The sequence below is a fragment of the Heterodontus francisci genome, chromosome 17 (assembly GCF_036365525.1).
Source record: "Heterodontus francisci isolate sHetFra1 chromosome 17, sHetFra1.hap1, whole genome shotgun sequence".
Classification (NCBI taxonomy): Eukaryota; Metazoa; Chordata; class Chondrichthyes; order Heterodontiformes; family Heterodontidae; genus Heterodontus; species Heterodontus francisci.
The window spans coordinates 52,105,920-52,122,950 of NC_090387.1; the positions used below are offsets into that span (position 1 = coordinate 52,105,920).

Sequence of the window (17,031 nt, forward strand, 5' to 3'; positions counted from 1 at the left end):
AATGAATTATGAAGTATGTAAAGTACACATTAAGAGGAATTGTGTAATGCAATTTATATTTTGCCTACTTATAATTCATTCACAACCTCTTCACATCAGGCACTTATACACTGCAAAACACAGCTGCTGGAAATCTGAAATAAAAACAAAAAATGCTGGAAAACACTCAGCAGGTCTGGCAGCATCTGTAGAAAGAAAGCAGAGTTAATGGGCTGGATTTAATGGTCTCTTTCACCACCCCCCCACCCCCAACCACAGTGAGTTTGAAGGCGGGGAGAGCATTTAATCGGGTGGGATGATGGTGGCTGGGGACCTGTCATCTTCCAACATCCACCCCAATTAACACTGTGGCAGGAAGGCCCAGGTAGGCCTTCCCACCCTGCCACTAATTGACGCTATTAAGTGGGCAATTAGCACTCAATTAAGGGCCTCATCCTGCCGCCGCTTGTATCAGCCCAGCAGTGGGTGGGCCTGTCCCCACACTGGGATGATTGACAAGCAAACCCCTGTGGGTTGCTTGTTGGCTCCCGGGGGGCGGTCCCTCCTGCAAAGGCACTTTATGTTTGATCGAGGCGCCCGGCAGCGGGAAGGGGGGGCCACCCCGCAAAACCCCTCCCCCAACAACTCACCTGTGGCCTGGGTCCCTCAACGATCTCGGCTCTCAGCGGGTGGGACTTCTGTCGCCAGGGTCCTAAATCTCAGGGAAGGCCCGCTGCTCCCCATTAAAGTGCCTGGTTGGCAGGTGGTAGGGCAGGCCTTCCTGAAAAGAGGCGACGGGGGCTCGTGCCAACTCTTTAACCGGTGGCTGAGACCCTCGTCACCTAAATAAAATAACGTCCAGTATTTCAGGTCTGTGACCTGATGAGAGGTCACAGATCTGAAATGTTAACTCCCCACAGATGCTGCCAGACCTGCTGAGTGTTTCCAGCGTTTTCTGTTTCTATCTATCTCTTCGCATCAGATTTGGTCAACCCCAGGGGTCATATAAGAATCATATCCTCAGGCTGCTTATTGTGTACTCTGCTTGTGTTCTATTTTAGATGATTAAATTGATGAGTGTACTTTAATAAAATGGGGACTAAATAGTTCTATATAGATATTTTATATTTGCCTTGTGTTTTTCTGCCACCTCCTAATCCTATCCCTTCCCTAGTTCTTGATCCTGCCCTCAAGATTGAGCCCCCTCGATACTCCTCCCTTCCTCTGTAGTTTTATCCTCCATTTCTTGCCCCCCCTTCACTAAATTTCTTATCCAAAAAGCTCTCAAATTGTTACATCAACTCACTCACTCCACACAAATTCACTAACTGCTGACCATCCAACTTTCCCTCTTTTAGACCTATGCTTGCCGACATCATCTACCTGTCCCTAATATCCAGAATCATCTTTTTTGCTTCACAATTTCTGTCATCACCCATGTCCATTGTCCCCACTTTTTGTCACATGGAACAATCTGAGAAATATATTCATAAAAAATAATCAAAAAAATTGGGAAGGCTATCATGGAGTAGAACAGACCCAGTGGGCCGAATGGACTCCGTGTTATAACCATTTGATTCATTCGTGTCTTAAAGGACAGTCAGTTTAAAGAGAAATCGAAACTACTTTTATAAACACAAATAAAAGGAGTGAAAGCACAAATACTAAGGGGGCCATCTTGCACTTAAAAAGTGAAGGAATAGCAAAGGCAAGTCCTGTTTATCTCTCTCAAACTCTTTTGCAAATCTGACGTACAAGCTTCAAGGCTGCCACCTCAGGCTAAGCCCAGAGGTATGGAACCTTTGTGTACGGCTCAACCTAGAGTCAGGCTTTCTCCCCACATGTAGTCCATTACCAAGCTCCTTCCTTGCACCTTGGGTACCTTCCCCCTGCTTCCAAAACATTTATTTAGACCTTTGATAATCATTTAATTTGTCCAATGGTCTCCACAAACTTTAACTCATCCATAACATTGTTGCTACACCCCTATCACCTCCACCCTTGTCAAGCTTCACTTGGCTTCTATACCTTAATGGAATTGAGTTGTTTTTTTTAAACATCCTTGGCCTTACTCTCAAATTCCTGCCTCAACAATCTTATACATCTGCATATCTCTGCATGCACCTCCACTTTTTGATGCCTGCCATTCCTTTACTACACCCTCTGCTCTGTTGGTACCACAATCTACACCTGTCTCCTCAGTACCCACAACTTGTGTTCCTCCCTATGTTCAAAAGCTTCTTTATGATCCTCCTTTTCGCCCACACACTTGCCACCCACGGTCCACTTTTTCTCTTTCCCTCCCCCCTCCCCACAACCCCTGTCTTTGGTCCACAGTCCTGTAAAGGATTTTGACATGTTTTTCTATGTATGGATTCTATAGCAATACAACAATTTGTTGCTTCTGTCAACAAATTACTAAACTGTCAGGATTTATTGGTATGACTTTAGGTAGTTATTTTTGCTCAATATTTTGGCTTAATGCAGCATCTTGTGAAACATGCAGACGTTCCTCTGTGGCAAGGCTCTATATAAATGCAACTTATTGCCTTTTGTTATGTTAAAATTGTGCTGCCATTGGCAATTGTCACTGCTGTAATGTAATGTATTCATTTGAAGATGGACAGTTGATGTATGTGCATTCTACAGTTCCTGTCAGCTCATGTGATACTATTTTTACTGTGTTTAATATTTCAACGTAAGGCACGAAAGCTGCTAGATCTCACTAAAGCTAAGGGGGATGATACAGCTCAGCTCCTGTTAGACTACATTGAATCTGAACCTGGACCCATCAAGCCCGTCCTTGGTAAGAAATATCTCCAGCTTCCTAAAATTGACTTTTCTGTCACTGCTGCAATTGCATTTTAACACTGTCTAGGAGAGGTTCCTGCTTGGTGAACTATTAGCACTAAATATCACTGCTTTCAAATACAGGAAAGGAAGAGCACTGTGAATGTGTACTTAAATCACATGCAGAGCTCTGCTAATTGGTGAGTGACGGCTAATGCCATTTTTAATATGTGACTGTGACAAAGGCAAAAGTTCCTTTCTTGTCCTTCTCGACCTGTCTGCAGCCTTTTGACATGGTTGACCACGCTATCCTGCTCTAATGACCTGCTTTCACCAAGTTCCGTTCTTCTCTATCTAATCCGAACCAGAGTATCACTTGCAATGGTTTCTCCTTCTGCTCCCGCACCATTACCTCTAGTGATTCCCAAGGATCTATCCTCGGCTCCCTCCTATTTCTCGTCTACATGCTGCCCCTCGGCCACATCATCTGAAAGTACAGGGTTTTCACATGTATGCTGATAACACCCAGCTCTGCCTCACCACCACCCCTCCCAACTCCTCCACTGTTGCTTAATTATCAGACTGCTTATCTGACATCCAGTACTGGATGAGTAGAAGTTTCTTCCAATTAAATATTGGGAAGACTGAAGCCATTGTTTTTGGTTCCCGCTGAGACAGGGCATGTAACAGAGGTGGAAATAGGTGGTCTTAGTGATGGCGCAAATATGTGGTTGGAAGATCATCTTATTACAAATATGAATGGGATCATTTTTTTTTAGTTATTTTCCAATTAGAAATCATATTTCTGGTGGTCATGATGGGAATTGCCATCCTCTGAGTGATGTCATGGCAGACATGAGTTATAAGGCCTGTGGGAGCTGGGTTGCTTTCCAAATTACGTCCCTATTCTGCCCTCCTCTCCTTGCATCCTTGTCCTCTCCTTCCAGGCCAGGTAATTTTGTGGTCGTTTACTTTTTTTTGTTCTGTCCAGAGGTGACTGACAAAACAAAATGGCAGCCAAATCGATTTTCAAAAAGTTATTTGGGCAATTTCCTTGGTGCTTATTCTCCTCTTAGGTAGATAACTACTGTCTGCTCATTCTTGATTGGTAGTTTTCAATTATTGTTTTTGTTTGCCTGAATATTTCACAGTTGATCCTGAACATGCAATCGTCTGAAGGCATACCAACACTCAAGATCCATCTACACCCAAAGGGGTTTTCCAGCGGTATGGAAACTTGGGGCTGAATTTTAATCGAGCGGCGCACTTTCAACTCGGCGGCCTTCTGAAGGGCCGTAGAGGAACCCCCGCGATATTTCATGCGGGAGCTCGTTTAAATAGGAGGGGCGGAGCAGCTGCCCCGATGACGTGGAGGGGCGGCCCACACGTCCCCGACAACGGCGTCCTGCGCCACTGCGCAGGCACCAGCATCATTTTTAAAGGGCTTTAAGCCGTTAGAATTACTATTAATTTTTAAAGGCGCAGCAGTGTTAAATTTTTGTTTAAAAAAAAATAAGAAAGATGTGGATGGCCCTTTTCCAACCCCAAGACCAACTCCTCTCCTGCTCAATCAAACTCTTCTCAGTGTTCACAACATTAGCACACAAATCTACTCTTTCCTGGCGTTGATCTGCTCCCCTGTCACCCAGCCTGGCTTTGTTCCTCTCTCATCCTTATATTTTAAAATGCTACTGAAACTGTTGCTATTCTGTGGCCAACATGATTCTGTGGTTGATGTTCCTTGTGATCCTGATGACTGAATACTAAGGATCCAATCTGTTAACAGACTCCCCAGTGAATCAATAGCAAGGTTCCGGTCTAGAAACTCCCTAGTCCCTGTTTTATCTTTCCCGAGTGCTCTTTTACTTCCTCTCATAGGCATTTACATGATATCCGTTTCTGTTTAATTGAGGATTGAAGATCATCGCAACTAAGTAAGTGGGCCTTTCTATGATGTCACTGGATCCTGACTGTTGTATTGAATTTAGTTACGTGATAGTTATGTCACCTTTTTCTGGCTCCACACATGTGGTGACATCATTTACTCTGTTTCCCTTGGTATGAAAAATATGTCATGGCAACAGAAGTAATTTAATTATTTGTGGAAAAACATTACTGGCTGGATGGAGATAAAACTGCACACCATGAATGGGTTTCTACTTATAAGGGAACAAAAAAGTGTTGAAAGACATCCATTTTGAAAATATACAGATTTATTTCAAAAAGCTTTGGAAAAATTTCTACTGCTTTTGCAAGAATAAAATAATTCAGTTCTAAAATATTACAAATGTTAAAACTGAAAACCTCTTGCCTATAGTTTCATGGAATAAATCCCTTTCAGAAGCAGTGTCAGCTTTTAGATGAATAGAATTTGTTGCTGAATGGTAATGTACTTTTTAATATCTCTTATTCACAGCACATTCAATAGGCTTTTTTGCTGCTCTTTATTTCTGACTGCTTCTCGCAGACAAGCTCAACACCTTGTGCCTCAGAACTAATTTTATCATTAACAAAGCATGTGGCTAACCTAACAATCCACCTACTTAACAATGATACATAGACTGACAATTATACTGATATTGTTCCAGTATCCACTGTTCAAGAACTCTGCAACACAAAACATTGTACTGTTTGTGTTTCAGTTGCATTGTATTGCTTAGGCAATTTGGATAATGCCTGCCTGGCCCTGAGTAATTTGTGCTGTCGAGTTGCCTCACTTGATGCTTGTTAACAGTCTGAATTATGAGGAAAGACTGGAAAACTTGGGCTTCTCAGTCTGGCAAGGAGGTGTCCGAGCAATGATTTTTGCAGTGATGCATAAGATAGTTCAAAAATGGAACAGATAATTTTGTCATATGACTTTAAATTGTGAGTAGAACAATAAGAATCTTTTTCTGCAAACATGTTCCTGCTACAAACAACATGGGCCACTAAACAGCATGTAGGAGGGGCATGGAGTGTATTGCCTGTTTTTAAATTGCTCACACGTTTGCGTCAATCCTATCCCCTGTTGCTGGTCAAATATTGCAGTACTTTCCTTTAATGCTATGTTGGATACTCTATTCGAAAATTACCTAACACTCCTTAAAAACAAAAGTCAAAACTAGGACAAATCAAAAATTTCAGGTCACTTCTTTTCTATATCATTGCCAAGCTGATTTCAGAATTTGGTAGGAAAAACGTATGGAAGTGATGAGGTGTCACTCTTGCTTATTTGTGGTTGATGCTGATTACAGGTTGGAAGACAGTGCACCAATAGAATACAAAGGTTGCAATCAACTCGGTACTTTTGATATATTTCTTTCTCTTTTAGGTAACGTTTGCTTGAAGTATCAAAAAAAGCTGAGTTCTACATTGGCTGCTCAGTCCCGATTTTTAACAAACTATGCAGGAACTGAAAATATGTGCCTGGCGGATATTTACGTGGATTGTATCTTGGAGATATCCAATACTACTGCTGAAAACGGCTGCTTGTCATTTCTTATTGGATTGGAAGACCTCTTTGGACCAGATGGAATATTAAATAAAGATGCAGATACTGTGTTGATCACTGGGGAAGCAGGAAGTGGGAAAAGCACTTCGTTGCAGCAAATACAACAATTATGGGCAACAAACCGAGCATTCCAGGACTTAACGTTTGTATTTGCTTTCAGCTGCAGAAGGTTAAACTTCATTGATAAACCAATTTCACTTGAAATGTTACTATTTGAATATTGCTGCTGGCCTGACGATCACCAAGATGAGATATTTCAGTATATCCTGCACCACCCTGAAGAAATCATGGTCATTTTTGATGGGTTTGATGAATTTAAATTCCAATTTACAGATGAAGAAAGGCACTGTTCTCCCACCAAGCCCACCACTGCACTGAATCTGATCTTTAATCTACTCCAAGGAAACTTGATGAAAAACACTAAAAAAGTTATGACCAGCCGACCAAGTGCTGTAACTGCCAATTTAAGAAAATATCTGCAGAAAGAGATCACTTTAAAAGGTTTCTCACAGGAGGGAATCGAAATGTTCATCAGGAAATGCCACAGCAACTCATCAAGTGCAGAACATATTTTATATTTTGTCGAGGCAAACTCTGCTCTTCATGGACTCTGCCATGTACCCTTCTTCTGTTGGATAGTGTCAAAGTGCCATGAGCAGTTAGTGCAGAATGGCAGTGATTTCACCCACACTATGACTGATGTTTATCTGCTGATTCTGGAGCACTTTTTATTGCATTTTGCACACGACAGCCAAGGAATAAATGAAGTTCTACTGAGCCGAGTTGCTACAATCCTCCATCTTGGCAAATTGGCAGTGGACGGTTTAACCTCTTGCTGTTACATATTCTCAGCTGTACAGCTACGAGAGGCTGAGGTATCTGAAGAGGACATTTCTTTAGGATTCCTTATCCATAGTCATAGTTTCTTGCATGCTTGTAATTCAGTTAGTAATAGGAATTATGAGTTTCTTCACATCACTGTCCAGTGTTTCTTTGCTGCACTGTACATCACTTTAAATGATGATGTGGGACAATCTACACTTTACTCATTGTTCAGACAAAGACAGAAAAAAACATCCTTGTGCATGACGTCAGCAGCTTGCATTAAAGGTTGGCCATGTTATTGCCACCATACTAATGAAGAACATGAAAGGCAAAGTAAAGCTATGTTACTTGAAGCAGAGAGATCAAATCTCCAAATAACAGCGAGCTTTGTTTCAGGGCTTTTGTCTGGTAGGCACAGGAACCTGATGGGGAAGTCTTCTCTTATCCAGAAGCGATCCGAGAAGTGCAAACTGGTTAAGAAATACTTAGCAAAGAGCATACAGAAACATTTCTTATCTATACCATCAGCTGTTGGTGGGGAGAAGAAAAGCATGCATGCTTTGCCGGAATTCGTATGGAGGATCAAATGCATTTATGAAATGCAGAACAGTGATTTGGCCAAACAAGCCATTAGTAAATTGGAGGTGGATCACTTGAAGTTGACCTATTGTGGAGTAGGGCCAGTTGAGTGCACTGCCCTTGCATATGTTCTCAAACACTTGAAAAATCCTGTGGGGTTACAGCTGGATTACAACTCGGTTGGTGATGTGGGAATTGAGCAGCTCCTTCCCTGCTTGGACATTTGCCAATCTATTTAGTAAGTGTTTTTAGCTGGAAATTACTGTTGCCAATATTGGCAGATGAATGCCGAACTTGTTCGTGTGACATTCCTTTGTATGCCCTGCTATAACTTCTTTAATAGCTTCTAACATTTTCCCTTTGACAGATATTAAGCTAACTGGTCTGTAGTTTCCTGCTTTCTGTCTCCCTCCCTTTTTAAATAAAGGAGTTACATTGGCTGTTTTCCAATCTAATGAAACCTTCCCCGAACTTTGGAATAATAAAACCAATGCATCGACTGTCACAATAGCCACTTCTTTTAAGACCCTAGGATGAAATCCACCAGGACCCAAGGACTTGTCAGCCCGCAGCTCCTACAATTTGCTCAGTACTACTTCCCTGGTGATTTTAACTTTCTTGAGTATAAAAATGGTGGCTTGCCCGTTCGATGAATTGTGACCTGGACGAGTATTTTGCAGTTCTTAAATTCCAGGCTACATGGTATATTTTACAATAATTGACCCTGGTTTTCTGATGGCCTTTATGTTTGAACACAGATTCCAATATTAGTTTTTGTTCCGCTCCATTGAAGTTCTGGCCTCTGTTTTAACTACACATTATATATTATTATATATCAGGGCGGCGCAGTGGTTAGCACCACAGCCTCACAGCTCCAGCAACCCGGGTTCAATTCTGGGTACTGCCTGTGCGGAGTTTGCAAGTTCTCCCTGTGACTGCGTGGGTTTTCGCCGGGTGCTCCGGTTTCCTCCCACAGCCAAAGACTTGCAGGTTGATAGGTAAATTGGCCATTATAAATTGCCCCTAGTATAGGTAGGTGGTAGGGGAATTGTGGGGATGTGGTAGGAATATGGGATTAATGTAGGATTAATATAAATGGGTGGTTGATGGTCGGCACAGCCTCGGTGGACCGAAGGGCCTGTTTCAGTGCTGTATCTCTAAATAAAAAATAAAATAAAAATAAAATATTGGGCCAAATTTTGCTGTAGTAATAATGGTGAGGCTAACAGCACACACACTACATGGAAATTGAACAGCAACTTCTGATGACTGCACATGTGCAGTTAAAGGCAGAAATCTGGAAGTTTTTTTTTTTGAGATGTGACATTCCTCCAAAAACCTCCAGAAAACATCACCATCTGGCTCCCCATTGAAGTACATTGAACAGCATGAAGTTGCTGTTCATAAATATGAATTAACCTCACCAGATAAAGTTAAGGCTTATACATTCCAGTGCAAATACCCTTTTAATGGCATGGTAACTCTTACTGCTGAACAACCTCTCTGGTACTGAAAGTTAATCTTTACAAGTGTGGTGTCTCATTCCTTCAGATTTTACTTATTCTTGGAGATTTAGAAAAATAAAACCTAAACTTTTTTTCATCTCTTTCTGTCCCTTTTATTTCTCTCCCTTTCTTAATCCAATATTTTTTCTTCTCTTTATTTCTCTTTCTGTACTTGATTTGATATTCAATGCCCTAATGACACATCCTGGTTCAGATTGCAATCCTCATTAATGATTCCTCAATCAGATTGATGAAGGAAACCCACAGTTGCTTGCCTGGCTCTCTAATCACAGTAGCTTCCAGTCCAAAACCCCATACAAAAAGTCTCCAGATAAGTGCAAGTATAATGAATGATGTCATTATGTCCTTTATCTAGAGTCCATTATCAAAGATTTTGTAGCAGAGCACTTGGAGAACAGTGGTAGAATCGGGCAGAATCAGCATGGATTTACGAAAGGGAAATAATGCTTGACAAATCTACTAGAATTCTTCGAGGATGTAACTAGTAGAGTTGATGAGGGGGAGCCAGTGGATGTGGTTTATTTGGACTTTCAGAAGGCTTTTGACAAAGTCCCACATAAGAGATTAGCGTGTAAAATTAAAGCGCATGGGATTGGGGGTAGTGCATTGCGATGGATAGAAAATTGGTTGGCAGACAAGAAACAAAGAGTAGGGATAAATGGGTCTTTTTCTGAATGGCAGGCAGTGACCAGTGGGGTACTGCAGGGATTGGTGCTAGGACCCCAGCTATTCACAATATATATCAATGATTTAGATGAGGGAACTAAATGTAATATCTCCAAATTTGCAGATGAGACAAAACTGGGTGGGAGGGTGAGTTGTGAGGAGGATGCCAAGAGGCTTCAGGGTGATTTGGACAAATTGAGTGAGTGGGCTAATGCATGGCTGATGCAGTATAATGTGGATAAATGTGAGGTTATCCACTTTGGTAGCAAAAACAGGAAAGCAGATTATTATCTGGCTATAAGCTGAGAGAGGGGAATATGCAACGAGACCTGGGTGTTCTCGTACACCAGTCGCTGAAGGTAAGCTTGCAGGTGCAACAGGTGATTAAAAAAAGACAAATGGTATGTTGGCCTTCATAGCAAGAGGATTTGAGTACAGGAGCAGGGATGTCTTGCTGCAATTATACAGGGCCTTGGTGAGGCCATACCTGGAATATTGTGTACAGCTTTGGTCTCCTTATCTGAGGAAGGATGTTCTTGCTATAGAGAGGGTGCAGCGAAGGTTTACTAGACTAATTCCTGGGATGGCGGGATTGACGTATGAGGAGAGATTGAGTCGGTTAGGATTATATTTGCTGGAGTTCAGAAGAGCGGGGTGGGGGGATCTCATAGAAACCTATAAAATTCTAATAGGGCTTGACAGGGGAGAAGCAGGAAGGATGTTCCCGATGGTGGAGGAGTCCAGAACCAGGGGTCATAGTCTCAGGATAAGGGGTAAGCCTTTCAGGACTAAGATGAGGAGAAATTTCTTCACCCAGAGAGTGGTGAGCCTGTGGAATTCGCTACCACGGAAAGCAGTTGAGACCAAAATATTGTATGTTTTCAAGAAGGAGTTCGATATAGCTCTTGGGTCTAAAGGGATCAAAGGGTATGGGGCGAAAGCAGAAACAGGTTACTGAGTTGGATAATCAGCCACGATCATAATGAATGGCGGAGCAGGCTCGAAGGGCCAAATGGCCTACTCCTGCTCCTATTTTCTATGTTTCTATGTAGAAAGGTTTTCCATTTGTTAATTGAATAAAAACATTCTATGGTTTAAACAGCTACCTAAATTTGTGGTGATTCCTGGATTGATTTGATTAACCCTAAAGTTAATTATTGTAAGGTTTCTTCTTTCAGATTAATATTTACAATCACTTTTATAACTACAAGTTTTTTTGATGAATGTTACTATTATTTGTGCAAGCTTTAATAATTGCTGTTAATCATTATATTGCAAATTTTGTACTTGTGACCAGGTTTCACCAATCGTCAAAAACTGGTAAAATATGTTTAAGTTCAAAAATCACACACAAGTCATACAAGTGAACTAAAAACAAGTTAAGCTCCCATCCTGCAAAACTAGCATGAAGCTAAGCATTTAATGTCAGAATGCCATTTCCGTACTTCATATTTTTAAACAAGTTTTCTTAAAAACAAACTATTGTGGGATTACAATAAAGTTTTAGGTTTTATGGTTTAATGATTTGGAAACCTGTAGCTATATACAGTGCAGTACATACGTTATACACTAAGTGGAGCACAATACTATTTTATCACCAGCATCAGTGAATAAGGATCACATCTATTGGACATTGTAATAGAATTTGCTGGCAAGCCAAGACTGGGAACATCTTTTTTATTTTAAGTTTTGATCGATTAGAAACAAAAAGACTCTTAATTGTATTTATATATAATCTAAAAAAAAAAGTCTAAATTAGAGGAAAGAGATTTTTACTATCGTAATATGTTTGGGGAATAGTACTCATCCCATATGGACAACAGACACAGCCATGGATACTCATGGCTGCACAGAATTTGAGCTGTTACCTGGAGATGCACAGCTTCCTGACAATTTAGCAGTCAGACCTTTGATCAGTCTCGTACAAGGCACCTCTCCTTGAGGTGACCAGTTTAGAAAAGATTATTAGAATGATATCTTACAAGTGGATCGAACATCATGACTGAAAATGTCTTTTAAATACAACCAAAAAATAGTACAATAGAACAAATATATTAAAATGGAGTTATATTGATTCTTGCAGTTTTTCTTTTTATTTACGCTGATTATGTTATGTAACCAATTTTATGTTTACATCTTGCAGCCTCCGGGGAAATAACATTTCTGATCAAGGAGTCTCCAAACTGATTGACCGAGCTATTGACTGCAGTAATTTACAAAAGATTGCGTAAGAACAATTTTGCTGGATGTTTCAGTTAACATGGTACAGGCATCTCCAACGGAGAGTCTCAAAATTACTTAGTGATTTTAAAAAGAAAATATGTAACCGTGAGAAAGTAGATGTAAGAAAATACAATAGAAGATGATTTAAAGATAATAGATTTAAGGTAAGGGGCAGGAGGTTTAGAGGGGGTTTGAGGAATTTTTTTTTCACCCAGAGGGTGGTTGGAATCTGGAACACATTGCCTGAAGGTGTGGTAGAGGCAGGAACCCTCACAACATTTAAGAAGTATTTAGATAAGCACTTGAAACGCCATAGCATACAAGGCTACGGGCCAAATGCTGGAAAATGGGATTAGAATAGATTGGTGCTTGATGTCCAGCACGGACACCATGGGCCAAAGGGCCTGTTTCTGTGCTGTATAACTCTATGACTCTATGATTTAGAAATGTGCATATGCATTTGTTTGTTTGTACTTCTAACCCCGTTCCTCGAGGCACAGCCATTTGTAAAGAGCTGGGAGTGTGGACCAGGGACAAGTCTGAAATTTACGGAGATGGAACACAACCTACATCAAATTTCAGGGGAGACGCACCTCCCTTTTCATTTTCTTTCCCTGCTACTGCCATCCCTTTCCTAGTGATTGCATCTCTGCCTCCTCCTTATTTCAGTTGATTTCTGATCCATGAACTGTCATGAGGTTTTTTAAAAAAAAATGTTATATCAAGTAATCTGACTTCTATACAAAGTATTCTGTGTAGAACACATTTATATTTATTGGAAATGCATTTACTATTCAAATTCCTTTTTTTTTTTAAAGATTGTTTCACAACAATTTAACTGATGCGTGTGCCCAGAATTTTGCAAAGCTTCTTAAACACAAGGACAACTTTCTAGCATTAAGGTAAGATCAATGTTACAGTGGTATTCAACAAAGGAAGCATTTAGACATTTAAGGTGTGAAATTCCATTCGGGCTTCAGGGCATAAATTGAGTGAATCACCTAACGTGGATTGGAATTTGGAGTGGGACCAGGATTCTACCTTGTACCAAGTTCTTCTTTAAATTGCAGTCGGCCTGGAGCAGCTGAATTCACTACTCGCCATCCCCCTTGCACATCAAGGGGGTGTGACTGCATTACTCAGGAAATTTTACCCAGTATGCCCTTATAAAGCCTTAAAACTATCTTCAGCTATAAACTGGCATGACTTCCCTTTTCAGGCCTTTGGGAAGGCCCCAGAAGTTTCACAGACAAAAGCAATTGTTCCCAGTGGATTGATTACCTCAGACATGCACATTCTCATAACTCTGTTGCAAGAGACATGATTTTGAAGTAAAATTGAGCCTCACTAGCAATCTCTGGAGAGGACTCTGAAATCTTGGAATTTTTGCTGTGATACGGAAGGGTGATTTCTGATGTCGTTATTAAAGAAATTAATAATGGCAGCCTGCATATCCAAAATGACCTGTGCTCCACAAATTGCTGTATCCTTATGTTGACGAGTCCCAGTGCAATATGGGTGTTTTTAAAACCCCACCCCTCCTCAGTGGCTCTGTACCACGCATGCCCGGCATGAGGGTAGTGCAAATATGACACACCTTCAGTTGTGCCTGCGTTCCTCTGGTTGCCCAGTTATCATACTTGGGGCATTCCGGATAAAGTCGCTGACTCCGCGTCGGTGGTAGAAGTTGTGTTTTTGTAGATGGGTTTGAGAGCAGGGGCGTAATCTGAGCTGTTGGCACTTTACCTAATTGTATTTAACCTGAGGGAGTGCCTGCAAGGTTAAAAAAATGGAGAAAAACGTGGCTATGCAAAGTAACCAGAGAGTTAAATACCTTACCTGGCCTCTGCATTTCACATAGCTTTCACTTAAATTGTCTTTTTGATATTAAAATAATGTTCAAAGAAATTGCTGGCTGTAAAAACTCTCTCTTCTGTCAGTGTACTCATACAAATTAATGTTTCCTTTCCACCCCACCCTCACTACTCTCCTTGTTGCACTTCAATCAAAACAACATTTAAAAAAAATTAAAACTTGAAGGATAAAGAGGGGACAAAAAAGCACCCACTGAAAACCAGCGCCTCATTTCAGCCTCTGTGCAGTAAGTGAATGTATTTTTAAAGCATCCTGAACCCTAAAGGCTGGATGGGGCACCAGTTCGCAAAAACTCTTCACCCTTTAGCATCAATTTGGGTGGTCATGAGATCTGTTTCTCCTGCAATTGTACGGTTGGAGAGGATGCATTGAAATTTTTTAGCTCAATACCTTTTAAATGGTGCTTATTTATACCTTGTATTCATTCTTTAACTTTCCTAGGCTAGGCAACAACCATTTAACAGCTGCTGGGGCAGAAGTGCTGGCAGAAGGTTTAAAACAGAACAACTCCATCCAATATTTGGGGTATGTCATTAACTATCACTTTCATTGTTCTGCATTTCGCATGCTGATACTGAACATCATATGCACTTCATTCACATAGGATTGGAAAGGCCAACAATAAATCCTGAGTTTAGAACAATCTCATTTACGTCTTGGGTTTGGTAGGTAGTATGTTGATCAGTCTGCTGTAGAAAATGTGCCTTCATAGAAACAGATAAAAATATGTAAATTAATTAAAATAACAGAAACTAGAACATATCACCTATAAGGTTTTAGGGGTAACTAAGTCAATAGAAAGCAAAATCTGACGGGATGTAAAATGGATGGCCAATCTAGTCAGTTACCTGCCAGGTAGGTTAAGGTTAAAATGACCCACGTTACATTATAATATGACTCAGCGATGCCTTACAATGCAAACATGAAGTCATTTTACACCCTTTACTACATTTCTGTAATTTCGGGATTCATAACATGTTTACTTCAATGTTTGTCCAGACTTTGGGGAAACAAAATTGGAGGTGCTGGTGCTTGTGCTATAGCAGCAGCTCTTGAGAATAACACAAGCATGTTATGGCTAAGGTAAGGATGCTTGTGTACTGATTCCTCTACCAAAATGTTTTGATTCAGACTTCATTTTTAAAAGCCTATTATGTTTAAGTTCATATTTCAATGGACTTTTTTCTGACCATTAGTCTTGTAGGTAACAATGTTGGCAGTCATGGCGCCAGGGCTTTGGGTTTAATGCTGAAAAAGAACACCATCCTTGAGGAGTTGTGGTGAGTGTCTTTCACATGTCAGCATGGAAAAGTGACTAAATACCAAAGCACTTGGAGCCAGCTTGTTTTGGGGTGGGGTCAAATCTGGAATAAGGCTGTCAGTTGCATTTGTTATTTTGTTATGGTTAATGATATTTGTGGTTCCACAAATTCTTTAATGTACTTTTTACTTTATTCTGGATTATTACCCGAGCCATGTGCATATCATCTTAAGGATAAACAAATTGGGAAGGTGAACATGTGGCTAAAGGAGTGGTGTGGGAAAGAGGGGTTCCATTTCATAGGAAACTGGCATCAGAACTGCAAAAGGAAGGAACTGTACAGTTGGAATGGGCTTCACCTGAACTAGGCTTGAACCAACAGAAAGGATAAATAAGGACTTCACACATAAGTTGGTATGGGAGGACACATATGGAAAAGGTAGTAGTAATTCAAAAACAAATGAGAAGGAAGAAAGTAGAGTATTAATCAGAAATTCGGTTTTAGGTAATATTCTTTGGCCTCCTTGTCTCGAGAGACAATGGGTAAGCACCTAGAGGTGGTCAGTGGTTTGTGGAGCAGCGCCTGGAGTGGCTATAAAGGCCAATTCTAGAGTGACAGACTCTTCCACAGGCGCTGCAGATAAAATTGGTTGTCGGGGCTGTTACACAGTTTGCTCTCGCCTTGCACTTCTGTCTTTTTTTCTGCCAACTGCTGAGTCTCTTCGACTCGCCACTCTTTAGCCCCGCCTTTATGGCTGTCCGCCGGCTCTGATCACTGGCAACTGACTCCCACAACTTGTGGTCAATGTCACAGGACTTCATGTCGCGTTTTCAGACGTCTTTAAAGCGGAGACATGGACGGCCGGTGGGTCTGATACCAGTGACGAGCTCGCTGTACAAAGTATCCTTGGGGATCCTGCCATCTTCCATGCGGCTCACATGGCCAAGCCATCTCGAGTGCTGCTGGCTCAGTAGGGTGTATATGCTGAGGATGTTGGCCGCCTCGAGGACTTCTGCGTTGGAGATATGGTCCTGCCACCTGATGCCAAGGATTCTCCATGGGCAGCAAAGATGGAATGAGTTGAGACGTCGCTCTTGGCTGACATACATTGTCCAGGCCTCGCTGCTGCAGAGCAAGGTACTGAGTACACAGGCTTGAAACACTCAGACTTTTGTGTTCTGTGTCAGTGTGCCATTTTCCCACACCCTCTTGGCCAGTCTGGACATAGCAGTGGAAGCCTTTCCTATGCGCTTGTTGATTTCTGCATCGAGAGACAGGTTACTGGTGATAGTTGAGCCTAGGTAGGTGAACTCTTGAACCACTTTCAGAGCGTGGTCACCAATATTGATGGAGCATTCCTGACATCCTGTCCCATGATGTTTGTTTTCTTGAGGCTGATGGTTAGGCCAAATTCATTGCAGGCAGCCACAATCCTGTAGATGAGTCTCTGTAGACACTCTTCTGTGTGGGATGTTAATGCAACATCGTCAGCAAAGAGGAGTTCCCTGATGAGGACTTTCCGTCCTTTGGTCTTCGCTCTAAGATGGGCAAGGTTGAACAACCTGCCATCTGATCTTGTGTGGAGGAAAATTGCTTCTTCTGTAGACTTGAATGCATGTGAGAGCAGCAGTGAGAAGAAGATCCCAAACAGTGTAGGTACGAGAACACAGTCCTCTTTCACGCCACTCAGGATAGGAAAGGAGTATGATGAGGCACCGCTATGCTGAATTGTGCCTTTCATATTGTCATGGAATGAGGTGATGATACTTAGTAGCTTTGGTGGACATCCAATCTTTGATAGTAGTCTGAAGAA

The 17,031-nt window shown here is 41.4% G+C and overlaps 1 protein-coding gene across 6 annotated transcripts in view; it reads left to right on the forward strand.

The window, feature by feature from the left end:
- The window catches only part of nod2 (nucleotide-binding oligomerization domain containing 2), a 59,027-nt gene that overhangs the window by 19,077 nt on the left and 22,919 nt on the right, over positions 1-17,031 (forward strand). For 3 of the 6 annotated variants that reach the window (XM_068049433.1, XM_068049435.1, XM_068049434.1), the window contains exons 3-9: positions 2,683-2,785; positions 6,083-7,904; positions 12,002-12,085; positions 12,900-12,983; positions 14,398-14,481; positions 14,956-15,039; positions 15,153-15,236. In XM_068049433.1, the coding sequence (XP_067905534.1) occupies positions 2,683-2,785; positions 6,083-7,904; positions 12,002-12,085; positions 12,900-12,983; positions 14,398-14,481; positions 14,956-15,039; positions 15,153-15,236 (2,345 nt within the window). Of the gene's footprint in view, positions 1-2,682; positions 2,786-6,082; positions 7,905-12,001; positions 12,086-12,899; positions 12,984-14,121; positions 14,183-14,397; positions 14,482-14,955; positions 15,040-15,152; positions 15,237-17,031 lie in introns of those variants that run through there. The other 3 variants (XM_068049437.1, XM_068049438.1, XM_068049436.1) reach the window with 3 other exon arrangements.